At 36.6% G+C, this 15,307-nt stretch overlaps 1 protein-coding gene across 1 annotated transcript in view; it reads right to left on the bottom strand.

Annotated features, from left to right (window-relative positions):
• Positions 1-248: 248 nt before the first annotated feature.
• Positions 249-15,307, bottom strand: part of LOC125659831 (monocarboxylate transporter 12-like) — a 46,496-nt gene continuing 31,437 nt past the window's right edge. Inside the window, exons 5-6 of the mRNA XM_056150459.1 lie at positions 10,509-11,504; positions 249-1,309 (exon numbers count right to left, since the gene is read on the bottom strand). Coding sequence (XP_056006434.1) covers positions 1,140-1,309; positions 10,509-11,504 — 1,166 coding nt within the window. The 3' untranslated portion in view covers positions 249-1,139. The remainder of the gene's footprint in view (positions 1,310-10,508; positions 11,505-15,307) is intronic.

Genomic DNA, 15,307 nt, shown 5'->3' with positions numbered 1-15,307 from the left:
ATGTTTGCTTGTATCCAAACAAAAGACGCATCTTAAGAGACCAGTCTCGTGAGGTCTTAAAGTTAAGATATTTCCTAAAAACATTCTTAAGATATGATAGCTTTGAAAAACTGGAGTAAGTTTAGGATATGTCATAACACCCTGCTAGGATATATTTTAGTCTTAAGATATCTTCATAAGGTTGCCAGCAAAATTTCAGTATCACACTTCAACACGTAGTGAAGGGAAAGGTAACATATAAAACCAAGCAACTTTAGGCAAGCTAACAATATATAATCACAACACATGGACTTTATAATTGACAAACATTTAAAGTTAGTGAAAATGAGAGAGTTAATTAAAATAAAACGTTCGATATCTGCATTGCTACTGTTAAGCTGTAAACATGGTAACGGAAAAGATTGTATGCGAGTTTTCTGTATCACGAAGCCTTCTTCTGGACGAGTGTAAGCGAGTTCATTAATCACAAAGCCTCCTTCTGGACGAGTGTAAGCGAGTTTATTAATCATGAAGCCTCCTTCTGGACGAGTGTAAGCGAGTTCATTAATCACGAAGCCTCCTTCTGGACGATTGTAAGCGAGTTTATTATTCATGAAGCCACCTTCTGGGCGAGTGTAAGCGAGTTTATCATTCATGAAGCCTCCTTCTAGACGAGAGTAAACGAGTTTATTATTCATGAAGCCACCTTCTGGACGACTGTAAGCGAGTTTATTATTCATGAAGCCACCTTCTGGACGAGTGTAAGCGAGTTTAGTAATCACGAAGCGTCTTTCTGGATGAGTGTAAGCGAGTTTATTAATCATGAAGCCTCCTTCTAGACGAGAGTAAACGAGTTTATTATTCATGAAGCCACCTTCTGGACGACTGTAAGCGAGTTTATTATTCATGAAGCCACCTTCTGGACGAGTGTAAGCGAGTTTAGTAATCACGAAGCGTCTTTCTGGATGAGTGTAAGCGAGTTTATTAATCATGAAGCCTCCTTCTAGACGAGAGTAAACGAGTTTATTATTCATGAAGCCACCTTCTGGACGACTGTAAGCGAGTTTATTATTCATGAAGCCACCTTCTGGACGAGTGTAAGCGAGTTTAGTAATCACGAAGCCTCCTTCTGGATAAGAATAAGCGAATTTTCCGTATCACTAAGCCTCCTTCTGGACTTGAAACTCCATGTTTTCGGCCTGTTTTGTTGACCTTTCCTGGAACCGTTTTACGAAAGGGTACATGAACAGAAGCACCCCTGCTGCAATCATACAGATGCTGTTGATGATGTTCAAAGCTGTGAAGGACTTTGTCTCATCTCGTATTTTGCCTGTTAATTAGAATAAGCAGATAATCGAATCATTTCTAATACCCTTACCATACATATTCAAGTACACCACTGTCACAAACAATAAATGTATTTTCTTATGTAAATAAATATTTCTATGGGGTACCTCAAATTTTGTAACCCTTTATGGCGCCTCAACATTTAGTCATTACAGGTCAATAATGGGATTAACCCGGGATGTTCTATGTGTTTTGTTTGCCTACTATAAATACCCTTGCATATTGGTGAGTGAGTTGGGGTCCACAGTAGCACGCTTTGCTACACCAGCACGAGGTGTGGCTAGCTTTTGTGTACTATAACCAATCTCGGGTAGGGGTAAGTTCAATTTTTGGTATCATTTAAGTCTTGCATGTAGAGTCACGTTTTAAGACTCATGGTATTTGTAGTTGTGTAAGTGTTCGATAGTATTTTCGAGTTATTGTTTACGTACATATTTGTTCACTTGCCGGAGGTCTATTTTCCGTTTGTTCTACAAGCAGGTTGTGCTACATTCATTTGCTAATGAACTTTTGCGAGAAGGGCTGACTTTTACTTTCAACGGCTGACTTTCACACGAGCATACTATACGGAAACCTTTTCGTGACATATCTGTATACATGAAATAGTGATGAACCGATGCAATGTACAGAAATGTTCAAGTTGTCCAAGCATTATAGAGTTGTTCTGGTTCATTTCCATACTCGTATTTTTTCTAAAACAGTAAAGTCTATGTGACCTAATATCCCAATAAATATTTTTAGGTCACCTGACCTATTGCAAGTGGTAGTGGGCTGTGCGTAAACAGTTGACCATTCCTAACTTCGTCCTGATAACTACCATTTAAGTTTTTTTCAAATTTGGTATGAAGCAACTTTGGGACAAGAGGGTATAAAGTATAAATTTCAGGACTCCTGCACCCCCGGGGCCTTAAAGATGGAGCAAAAATTGACCAATTAAAACAAATATTCCCTACAACTTTACATCTGTAAGAAAAACTAAATGCATAGACCTAGTCATGAAGAGCTGGAAGGCCTCTACCAAAATTGTAAATTTCATGATATCCGAGTTAGACGTTCTGACTCCAGGCGGAGCCAAACTTGGTATATTATAGTGTTTATGTGTAAACTATTTAAATCGCATAGATCTTCTTTAATGGTATGCCGTGGACCTCTTGTTAGTTAAATATTTTAGATGAAACAATTCCAAGTTCTACCTCCGTCAACCTCTGTTGTTATATGTCAGTATTGAAAAGATTAATCGGAGACAGGAGCCATACGTATGTCCTTCATGATTACTTATCAATATCTACGCCCAGTATTCATGTTTATCGTAAATGAAGACCGAATACGTACTTTATATTTGATCGAATGAATAGATATAAAAATCAACGGGGTTCGAATTGACTGCTGCTTAATTTGGCTATCTTTACAAACAAAAATCATTTGAAGCTGTGATTTTGTTGGTTCATATGGGGCTTTAATAGATGTTTGGACAAAAACTCAGAAAATATGTTAATTTTTTTTTTTTATAGTATGATGACAGAATAGAGCGACCTGTACCGTAAATCGAAGGTTTTATAAGAGTTGGATCTGTAGCTCTCTGGTATGGCCAAATATTTCCCCAGAGATCTACAGATCTGCATTAATGCAGATACACATGTAATTCCGAATTGTCGGTACGTTCACCATGCTCTGTGCTGTACCTGTTTGTGTTTGATTGAATGAAGCTGTATAATATTAAACTTCATACATTTTTAGGATAAAAGAAGACGCAAACCTCCAGCACAATAAACTTAAATTCGATGTATCATGATGCAATGACATTTTGTAAAGTTTAAACATGAATCAAGTTATCTGTACGAGTTAACATTTTAAACCCAGGTATGCATGCAACAATGAAATGAACTAGAAGCCTTGTGTTTTTATTCTTTGATAATTATAAAAGAGGTTCAAGTGGTTTGAAACATAATAGACGTACTAGGGGCGGATCCAGGAATTCTGGTTGGGGGGGGGGGGTGTCGAATTTTTTCCAGAGGCAGGGGGTCCAGTTGATCCAGGGCAAAGCCCTGGTGGGGGCCCAGGGGGCGAAGCTCCTGGAAGCTCCTGAAGTTTAGTGATTTTAAGAGTAAATTTAACCATATAATTAGCCTTCATAGGTGAAGTTATATCCCCTCTTACAAACAGAGACACACCTTTATCTAATGAGGCAAAATACATCATCAGTAAATTTCTTTCTAGTCAAACTTATCTGCTCGTCATTGAGCTGTGATTTAAGTCCATCTATTTGTATTTCTTGGATTCAAATCCCCCTACACACACCTCTTTTCATCACGTTACACCTTTTGCCTCAACAGATGTTTTTTGTTTTTGAAATAAAAAGTAGATTTTTTTAAACATCATAATAGCCAATAAAAAAATAATGCATGATTTTGGGGAGGGGGGAGGGGCTGCAAAAAATTAAACCAAGGGATATATAAATAATTCTCAAGAAACGCATACTAGTTGAGTTTTACGAAGAGGCTTACTTTTACAATCGACGGCTGACTTTTACAATTTAAAGGGACCACTAAAATTGAACCGAAATAAATATACAGACTTCTTGAGTAAAAACATTAAACCGACAATTATGTTTATTAATACAGTATTGTAAACTCTGTAGCAACTCTTATTCTTTCTACATTTGTTCAACACTTTCGCAGTGCACTACTCGTTTTAATTTTTTTTATTAAGTTAGATTTATCGATATTCAAATGTAATCCATAAACTGAAAATGACGAGCTGAAAAATGCATAAAGGGACCCAGAAAATTGTCATAAAAAGAAAGAGTGGTTTTAAGTTTTATTGTATATCATAAGTGTACCATAGCGCGTTCAGTGTAAGAAGGCGAACTCAAGTTACCCTGCCGATTTCTAAATAATGTCTTCAGCCCTGAAAGCTTAAAGTTCTCTTTATATCACATCTTAGGATTCTGGCTCCCCCAGGGGCAAAGCCACCCCACCCACCCGCAGATACCTTTGGACGGCAGCTCTATACTAGACCAAAACGTTGAGGGGGTAGACTTGTCGAGATATATTTTTTCATAGCCCATTCCTCTCATTTAAAAAAAATATCACGTCCTTGTTTCCCTCCCTTTCGTGTGGAATCTCTACGTCTGAATGTGTGGACAACCAATACGTAATGTGTAATTGTATACATGTATATCAATTAATATACACAGTAGAATCAACAGTGTTTGCGGTAACTTAATGACTCATGAAAATTGGCCCCCATGAAAATCGATTATTCCCTAGTGTACTAGTATATTCTGTACATTATCTTGATAATAATATTTTGTTGCAAACTACACCCATATGGGTCAAGCAAACAGATGAACAAATTAGGAACAATGATATAAGCATTTGATATGCGCTTGTCCTTTGAAAATGCCATACCCCGTGGATAACCGGATTAGAATAGGTCTTCAATACCCCTTGCTTGTCGTAAGATGCGACAAAATGGGCGATCCTTGGGATAAGACTGAAAAAACCCGAGGCCTCGTGTCTTAGCAGGTGTGGTAACGAGGGTATTGATAAAGATCCATCCTTGCTCAAAGGCCGTAAGCGCAAGGCATAGGCCTACATTTAAGCGGTCTCATTCGAAGGACCGCCCCATTTAGTCGCCTCCTTGGTCAGGTCACCTTGTGGACCCAGTCTCGGGTTTTGATTTTTCCATGTTGATCTAATGACGTGTGATTAATCGTATAATATCACAATATAAAAAAACTAGGTTAACATGATTGATCCCTATAGACAAAAGGAAATATTAACAGTGTAGATGTTTTTTAACAAACAATATCAAATGATTTCGATTTCTATGCCATTGAGAAGGCAAATGACATTAACAAATACCATGACTTCCTTTCCCAAAAGTACATGTACCTCAAAATGGTCTCCGAATGAATCGTATTTATCTACTAAGGTTATATACTTTATAGATATTCTAATGGTTAATGATACTCAAGAACTTGGGAAATAACAATCTCAAACATATGCATAAGTTATATACATTCCAAATATGGTGTTTCTCTGTAATGGATGTCAGTCATTCGCGTTGTCCATTGAGTACAACGTAACCTCTAATGGTTGTCAGTCATTGTCTGATACATTAGTGAGTACAACATACAATTTAATGGTTGTCAGTCATTGTCTAAGTACAACATACCTTCTAATGGTTGTTAGTCATTGTCTGAGTACAACATACTTCCTAATGGTTGTCAGTCATTGTCTGAGTACAACATACCTTCTAATGGTTGTCATTCATTGTCTGAGTACAACATACCTTCTAATGGTTGTCAGTCATTGTCTGAGTACAACATAACTTCTAATGGGTGTCAGTCATTAGTGAGTACAACATACCTTCTAATGGTTGTCAGTCATTGTCTGAGTACAACATAACTTCTAATGGTTGTCAGTCATTGTCTGACTACAACATACCTTCTAATGGGTGTCAGTCATTAGTGAGTACAACATACCTTCTAATGGTTGTCAGTCATTGTCTGACAACAACATACCTTTTAATGGTTGTCAGTCATTGTCTGACTACAACATACCTTCTAATGGGTGTCAGTCATTAGTGAGTACAACTTACCTTCTAATGGTTGTCAGTCATTGTCTGAGTCATTAGCGAGTACAACTTACCTTCTAATGGGTGTCAGTCATTAGTGAGTACAACTTACCTTCTAATGGTTGTCAGTCATTGTCTGACAACAACTTACCTTCTAATGGTTGTCAGTCATTATCTGACTACAACATAACTTCTAATGGGTGTCAGTCATTAGTGAGTACAACATACCTTCTAATGGTTGTCAGTCATTGTCTGACTACAAAATACCTTCTAATGGTTGTCAGGCATTGTTTGAGTCATTAGTGAGTACAACATACCTTGTAACGGTTGTCAGTCATTGTCTGAGTACAACATACCTTCTAATGGTTGTCAGTCATTGTTTGAGCCATTAGTGAGTACAACAAACGTTTTAGTGGTTGTCGGTCATTGTCTGAGTCATTAGCGAGTACAACTTACCTTCTAATGATTGCCAGTCATTGTCTGAGTACAGCATACCGTCTAATGGTCTTTAGTCATTGTCTGAGTACAGCATACCGTCTAATGGTTGTCAGTCATTGTCTGAGTACAGCATACCGTCTAATGGTTGTCAGTCATTCTCTGAGTGCAGCATACCGTCTAATGGTCTTCAGTCATTGTCTGAGTACAGCATACTGTCTAATGGTTGTCCAATCGCTGATTTAGATTTCTCTATGATAGTACTCTATAGTGGTTGTCAGTCATTGTCTGAGTCATTAATGAGTACGTCATACCTTCCAATGGTTGTCAGTCATTGTCTGAGTCATTAGTGAGCAGAACATACCTTCTAATGATTGTCAGTCATTGTCTGAGTAGAACATACCATCTAATAGTTGTCAGTCATTGTGTGAGTACAACATACCTTCTAATGGTTGTCAGTCATTGTCTGAATCATAAGTGAGTACAACATACCGTCTATTGGTTGTCAGTCATTGTCTGAGTACAACATACCTTTAAATGGTTGTCAGTCATTGTCTGAATAGAACATACCTTCTAATGGTTGTCAGTCATTGTCTGAATTCAACATACCTTCTAATGGTTGTCAGTCATTGTCTTAGTACGGCATACCTTCTAATGATTGTCAGTCATTGTTTGAGTAGAACATACCATCTAATAGTTGTCAGTCATTGTGTGAGTACAACATACTTCCTAATTGTTGTCAGTCATTGTCTGAGTCTTTATTGAATACAACATACTTTCTTATGGTTTGCAGTTATTTTCTGAGTCATTAGTGAGTACAACATACTTTGTAATGGTTGTTAGTCATTGTCTGAATACAACATACCTTCTAATGGTTGTCATTCATTGTCTGAGTACAACATACCTTCTAGTGGTTGTCAGTCATTGTCTGAGTCATTAGTGAGTACAACATACTTTTTAATGGTTGTTAGTCATTGTCTGAATACAACATACCTTCTAATGGTTGTCATTCATTGTCTGAGTACAACATACCTTCTAGTGGTTGTCAGTCATTGTCTGAGTCATTAGTGAGTAGAACATACTTTCTAATGGTTGTTAGTCATTGTCTAAGTCATTATTGAATACAGCATACTTTCTAATGGTTGTCAGTCATTGTCTGAGTACAACATTTCTTCTAGTGGTTGTCAGTCATTGATTGAGTCATTAGTGAGTACAACATGCTTTCTAATGGTTGTCAGTCATTGTCTGAGTACAACATACCTTCTAATAGTTGTTAGTCATTGTCTGAGTACAACATACCTTCTAATAGTTGTCATTCATTGTCTGAGTACAACATACCTTCTAATGGTTGTAATTCATTGTCTGAGTCCTTAATGAGTACAATATACCTTTAAATGGTTGTCAGTCATTGTTTGGGCCATTAGTGAGTACAACATACCTTCTAGTGGTTGTCAGTCATTGTTTGGGCCATTAGTGAGTACAATATACCTTCTAGTGGTTGTCAGTCATTGTCCGACTACAACATACCTTCTAATGGTTGTCAGTCATTGTCTGAGTCATTAGTGAGTACAACATACCTTCTAATGGTTTTAATTCATTGTCTGAGTCCTTAATGAGTACAATATCCCTTTAAATGGTTGTCAGTCATTGTTTGGGCCATTAGTGAGTACAACATACCGTCTAATGGTTGTCAGTCATTGTCTGAGTACAACATACCTTCTAATGGTTGTCAGTTATTGTCTGAGTCATTAGTGAGTACAACATACCTTCTAATGGTTGTCAGTCATTGTCTGACAACAACATACCTTCTAATGGTTGTCAGTCATTGTCTGAGTCATTAGTGAGTATAACATACCTTCTAATGGTTGTCAGTTATTGTCTGAGTACAACATACCGTCTAATGGTCTTCAGTCATTGTCTGAGTACAGCATACCGTCTAATGGTTGCCCAATCGCTGATTTAGATTTCTCTATGATAGTACTCTATAGTGGTTGTCAGTCATTGTCTGAGTCATTAGTGAGTACAACATACCTTCTAATGGTTGTCAGTCATTGTCTGAGTCATTAGTGAGTACAACATACCTTCTAATGGTTGTCAGTCATTGTGTGAGACATTAGTGAGTACATCATACCTTGTAATGGTTGTCAGTCATTGTCTGAGTCATTAGTGAGCAGAACATACCTTCTAATGATTGTCAGTCATTGTCTGAGTACAGTATACCGTCTAATGGTCTTCAGTCATTGTCTGAGTACAGCATACCGTCTAATGGTTGCCCAATCGCTGATTTAGATTTATCTATGATAGTACACTATAGTGGTTGTCAGTCATTGTCTGAGTCATTAGTGAGTACAACATACCTTCTAATGGTTGTCAGTCATTGTGTGAGACATTAGTGAGTACATCATACCTTGTAATGGTTGTCAGTCATTGTCTGAGTCATTAGTGAGCAGAACATACCTTCTAATGATTGTCAGTCATTGTCTTAGTACAACATACCGTCTATTGGTTGTCAGTCATTGTGTGAGTACAACATACTTCCTAATGGTTGTTAGTCATTGTCTGAGTAGAACATACCTTCTAATGGTTGTCAGTCATTGTCTCAGTACAAGATACCGTCTATTGGTTGTCAGTCATTGTGTGAGTACAGCATACTTCCTAATGGTTGTTAGTCATTGTCTGAGTAGAACATACCTTCTAATGGTTGTCAGTCATTGTCTCAGTACAAGATACCGTCTATTGGTTGTCAGTCATTGTGTGAGTACAACATACTTCCTAATGGTTGTCAGTCATTGTCTGAGTCATTAGTGAGTACAACATACCTTCTAATGGTTGTCAGTCATTGTCTGAGTAGAACATACCGTCTATTGGTTGTCAGTCATTGTGTGAGTACAACATACTTACTAATGGTTGTTAGTCATTGTCTCAGTACAACATACCGTCTATTGGTTGTCAGTCATTGTCTGAGTACAACATACCTTCTAGTGGTTGTCAGTCATTGTCTGAGTCATTAGTGAGTACAACATGCTTTCTAATGGTTGTCAGTCATTGTCTGAATCATAAGTGAGTTCAACATACCGTCTATTGGTTGTCAGTCATTGTCTGAATCATTAGTAAGTATAACATACCTTCTAATGGTTGTCAGTCATTCGTGAGTACAACATACCTTCTAATGGTTGTCAGTCATTGTCTGAGTACAGCATTCCTTTAAATGGTTGTCAGTCATTGTCTGAGTAGAACATACCTTCTAATGGTTGTCAGTCATTGTCTGAATACAACATACCTTCTAATGGTTGTCAGTCATTGTCTTAGTACAACATACCGTCTATTGGTTGTCAGTCATTGTCTTAGTACAACATACCTTCTAGTGGTTGTCAGTCATTGTCTGAGTCATTAGTGAGTAGCACATACCTTGTAATGGTTGTTAGTCATTGTCTGAGTCATTATTGAATACAGCATACTTTCTAATGGTTGTCAGTCATTGTCTGAGTACAACATACCTTCTAATAGTTGTCAGTCATTGTCTGAGTCATTTGTGAGTACAACATACCTTCTAATGGTTGTCAGTCATTGTCTGAGTACAACATACCTTCTAATAGCTGTCAGACATTGTCTGACTACAACATACCTTCTAATAGTTGTCAGTCATTGTCTGAGTACAACATGCCTTCAAATGGTTGTCAGTCATTGTCTGAGTACAACATACCTTCTAATGGTTGTAATTCATTGTCTGAGTCCTTAATGAGTACAATATACCTTTAAATGGCTGTCAGTCATTGTTTGGGCCATTAGTGAGTACAACATACCTTCTAGTGGTTGTCAGTCATTGTCTGAGTCATTAGTGAGTACATCATACCTTCTAATGGTTGTCAGTCATTGTCTGACTACAACATACCTTCTAATAGTTGTCAGTCATTGTCTGACTACAACATACTTTCTAATGGTTGTCAGGCATTGTTTGGGCCATTAGTGAGTACAACATACTGTCTAATGGTTGTCAGTCATTGTCTGAGTACAACATACATGTACCATTCTAATGGTTGTCAGTCATTGTCTGAGACATTAGTGAGTACAACATACCTTCTAATGGTTGTCATTCATTGTCCGAGTACAACATGCCTTCTAATGGTTGTCAGTCATTGTCTGAGTCATTAGTGAGTACAACATACCTTCTAGTGGTTGTCCAATTGCTACCCCCAGTCCTTGAAAGAACAACACCATACCCAGGACCGTTCGGAACAACTGAGGTCCAACGAAGTCTTCCACGACTTTAGTATTGAGAACCAAAACAACACCTCCAAAAAACCCATAAAGAGCTGCATGAATGCTCATCCAAAAATAAACTTGACCAGCAATCTCAAACAGGATAATGTTAACCCCACACAGTATCGAACAGGTGGCCAGAATTTTGTATCGTTTTATGCGTGGTTGATCTCCTACAAACACCCCTAAGAGCCTCCCCAATAGATCTCCTGCTCCCGTGTAGGAAACCAGTGCAACATTCTCGTATTTAGTGATTCCACGCGACATGGCATCCAATGGTAAAAATAAAATGAAGTTGAAATATCCTACGAACACCAAGAAACTGAAGAGAGTGAAGAACAGCACCACTGGCAATTTGAGAACATAAAACTGGAATAAAGCTGGGAATGTTCTTTTTCTTCCACACATATGAAAAGTCCAAACAGGCCTTTTTGGGATGTCCTTTGGTTTTGCGACTTTATTTGCAGTATCTTCCCCCTTCTCATTTTCAGACAGGAGCCTCTTTTCCACTTCATCCCCATTCCCTATATCACCAGCCACATCGACCCCTTCCTTAGTCTGAATTTCTACAGGCTCGAACTGCTTTACATCATTTTCATTGGCTTCAGGTTTCTCCATGGCGATCGGAACTTGCTCTGGATCAGATGACCTCTTTTCAGCATAGAATGATAGGGGCCGATATAGAGCTCCACAAATACAGCCATTGAGATATATGGCGGCCACAATCAGAATGGCACCTGAGAGAGAATATTTCTCTAAGAAAGCTTCCACAAGGATAGGCATGATAAATGTCCCTACGCTGACACCAGTTAAGGCACAAGCTGTCGCCCTGGTGAACCGTCTGGAGAAGTATATCTCAATCATCACCAGTCCATTACCATAGACGTAGGCACTAGCCAAACCTAAACAACAAAGAAACAGGTATTATCCCAACCCAAACGACAAAAAAGGAATAAAAGTCACCAAACAAATGAAATAGGTGCATCATATACTTATAGAAAATGCACTGTTTTACGCCCTTATTCGTAAGTCGAAAATACAGAAATTATACCACTACAATATTTCAATAATAAGCATCAAGACCATAAACAAAGAATATACTAAAATCTAAATTTTGAATCTAACTAACTTTTGAAATAATTTTCATAAACCAATACAATTTCTAGTATATGTTTGTATTTGATTTTTTTATTTTATTAAAAACCAACAGTCTTTAAACATCTATGCTCGATAAATGTTCAGATATAAGTAATCAAATTTTGACTTTTCTCAGTTTGTGGTCATGGATTCTGATAATATCACGTACATCCCTCTTTGGAATTATATGGATCTCCCCAGAACTCTTCAATTTTATTAACAAATTATAGACATTCTGATGTCAATATTTTATGCAATAACATCATATCGTCATGGTGTCTACTCAGTACGGTTGTCACCAAAAGTAAACCGGAAGGATCCAGCTGTGCAAAGGTTGGTTAGCCTTAACCGACAGTTAACTTGTCATCGACACTTACAATGATAAATGTTAGCTTAAAGCTGACACGAAGTAGTACATATGTACACTTTTCTCATCTTATCCGCCATATTTATCTCAGGTAGCCTAATTTACTCTACCCGTATATACCTCAAATGTGATTGTCACACCTGAGTGATTTCTCTAGGTGGACTCGACCAGTGCAGATCTCCGATAGTAATATATAGGGAATGAGAAACAAATCAAATCACATTTTAAAACATTATACTTTGCTGATAATTACAAAATATTTATTGTATACCAATCCAACGTTTAGATAATTTAGACAAAAATGCAGCAACAAAAATTAAGCTTTCTTGCATACTTGCAAGTGAATGCAAGAATTTGCAGTTTCTTATGAAATAAATGCGGATAACTCATTTGCCAATTACATACTGATGGAATGGAATAAGCAAAGAGCATAAAATATATTATTTATATCAATTCTTGCAAAATACAGGTGCATGCCATATGCATAATATGTAATGCACATGGCATATTAGCCAAAAAATACCGTATCAAATACGGACGTCTACTCAACAGGTATCGGAGATGTGCACTTACCGAAAATATTAGATTCTCTTTATTCTGATAATTCCACGAAACAAAATGATAAACTCCATTTGTATATCATTAGAAATTTACAACACGTTGTCATTCCATTATACAGACTGCGACACACTTCACCCGTGCCAAACAGGGCGTCTTCAATCAGGGGAGATGTCAGAGTCGAAATTTTTTCCTGTATTGAATGCTTGTCTGGTCGAGGTTTTGCAGTTTATAGAAATTGGGAATCTAATCATATACACTGAGCATCTGGTTGGATATACTGCGTGCACAATTCAAAATTTATCAATGATCATATGCAAACTTCGATATAGAAATAAGGGAATAATGATCGAAATATACACCTTTGTGAAAATACCGTTATTACAATTGCAATCCATAATAAACAGTTGATTACACAAATACACATATGAAAGGAAATATATAAACGGAAATATAGTTTTATTGTCTCTTTGGGAACCATATAATTATTTACGGTCTATGTATGTCCATATTCATTGATTGAACAAGAGAGAGAGAGAGAGAGAGAGAGAGAGAGCGTCCTACTTCGATGTACAATACATCATTTCACAGAAGGAAAGACAATTGATCACTGATTTAATGTAAGCTTACAATCATTAAAAATTTCCAGCTATTTAGAAATTGGTGATTGCCAATATATTGGAAACTTACAGGAGTTGATGCTTATAAATGAATTCATTACAAATTTGTTTTAAAAAAAAAATATTAGTTTGAAGTGTACATGTAGAAAATTTTGACTTTGTATGTTAGAATAACGGAAAAAAGTAAATTGTCAAGAAAGTGGGGAGAGCAGGTCAGCCTCCCTGCCCACCCCAACCCCCTGTATACGTGCCTAAAATAACATATCAATTCGTGTTGAAAGAAAGGTGCATATCTGCATTTTATTAAATTCCAAAGGAGCCCGAATTTAAGTGTTCCCCTATCAATTATTTTGTATGCAAGATTCGTTTCCGAATTTCGAAGCATGCTTTCAGTCAGAGCAGAAACGAATTCATTTTGAAGTACAATGTACATCTAGTTTGAATGCAAATGTGGGGTTCCTTCTTTTAATTCCATCAGACTCAATAGAACCCCCTCCCCCAAACTATGCAGCTTTGTTTTAATGATATCTAAATCGATATATGAATCCGGATATGAATTATATGTTTTTTCGTGATCATATAGATATTGATACTAATAATGAAAAAGGAAAAGGTTTATACTCTTGCCTTATGTATATCCTACTAATGCATTACAGTATATTGACACTGTATCATATCAACTAAAACCTCAACACGAATTTTACTGATTTATGAATGCAAGGTGGAGATATACTAACATCTTACCGATACTTTGTTTTTATTGATATCTAAATCGGTATATGAATCCGGATATAAAGTATATAATGTTTTTTCGTGATCATATAGATATTGATACTTCTACTAATGCATTACAGTATATTGACACTGTTTCATATCAAATAAAACCTCAACACGAACTTTACTGATTTATGAATACTAACATCTTATCGAATACATTTGAATTTGCAATTTCGAAGTACAGCGTTATGTCTATTTTCATTATATATCCATTGCGCCAGATCTACAAAATGAAAACATTTATGAATAAATTACACTCAAGCCTCAAAGTAATCATAATGGCATGTTACAGAAACGTTAAAACACACATATAATATAGTCCTGCAATGCATGCATGCGATTTTTCTGAATACATACATTTATGTATTCGTGAATGAAGTTCCTACGCTTGAAATATCTTGGTCTTTACGCATTTTGTTTTGTGAATTTGGTTTATCATTCTTTACACTGTGTAAAAGAAGTAAAAATTGGTGAAGGGTGCAATTCTACACCATACAATTAGAATACATACATGTGTTGCAAAGCAAAATGTACATGTAATAACCAGACATGTATCGTCATTTTTCATGGGGTGTGGGGTACAACAGGAAGAAAAAAATGTAAATTTGGATTCTTCAAAATTTTTCGCCATTCAAAAAATAATTAAAAAAGATGAACGAAAACAACAATAAAATAAAACAAAAACAAAAAACCAAACAAACCAAGATGTTTTGTCCGATGTTCAATGTCTTAATGTGGGGTGAAGGGTTAAAAAGTCTTTCACTTTGACTGCCTCAATAATGTCCCCCTACACTTCATTTTCTTCAATCGTTGGGGGTGGGATGGGTTGGTTAGAGTCCTCTACTATGAGTGCCTCATGATATATTAATTTTCTTAATTGATGGTGGTGTGTACCTTCTACTATTATAGCAGAACTTTCAAGCTGGGGTCAAGTGGGGGGAGGTGGGTTGTCACCCAATATATCTTTTATTTGCATTACAAAATAACAAATAATGGATATTGTTATTTAAGGTGAGGGACAAACACTCTTATCCCCTCCCCTTGATTCCATGTGCTTGATAACAACGCATATGATAAACTCGATTATTACATTTTGCATTAGTACAATTTGCAGAATGTAATAACGCAAAATGACATAGATCTATTGAATGCCAAATTATTAATGAAAATAACATTATTTAAAGATATGTTTAATTTTTAATTATTTCGTGCTTTAGATTAATCAAATAAATCTGTATTATCAATT

The sequence above is a fragment of the Ostrea edulis genome, chromosome 9 (genome assembly GCF_947568905.1).
Source record: "Ostrea edulis chromosome 9, xbOstEdul1.1, whole genome shotgun sequence".
Classification (NCBI taxonomy): Eukaryota; Metazoa; Mollusca; class Bivalvia; order Ostreida; family Ostreidae; genus Ostrea; species Ostrea edulis.
This window is presented reverse-complemented; position numbering and strand designations above follow the sequence as displayed.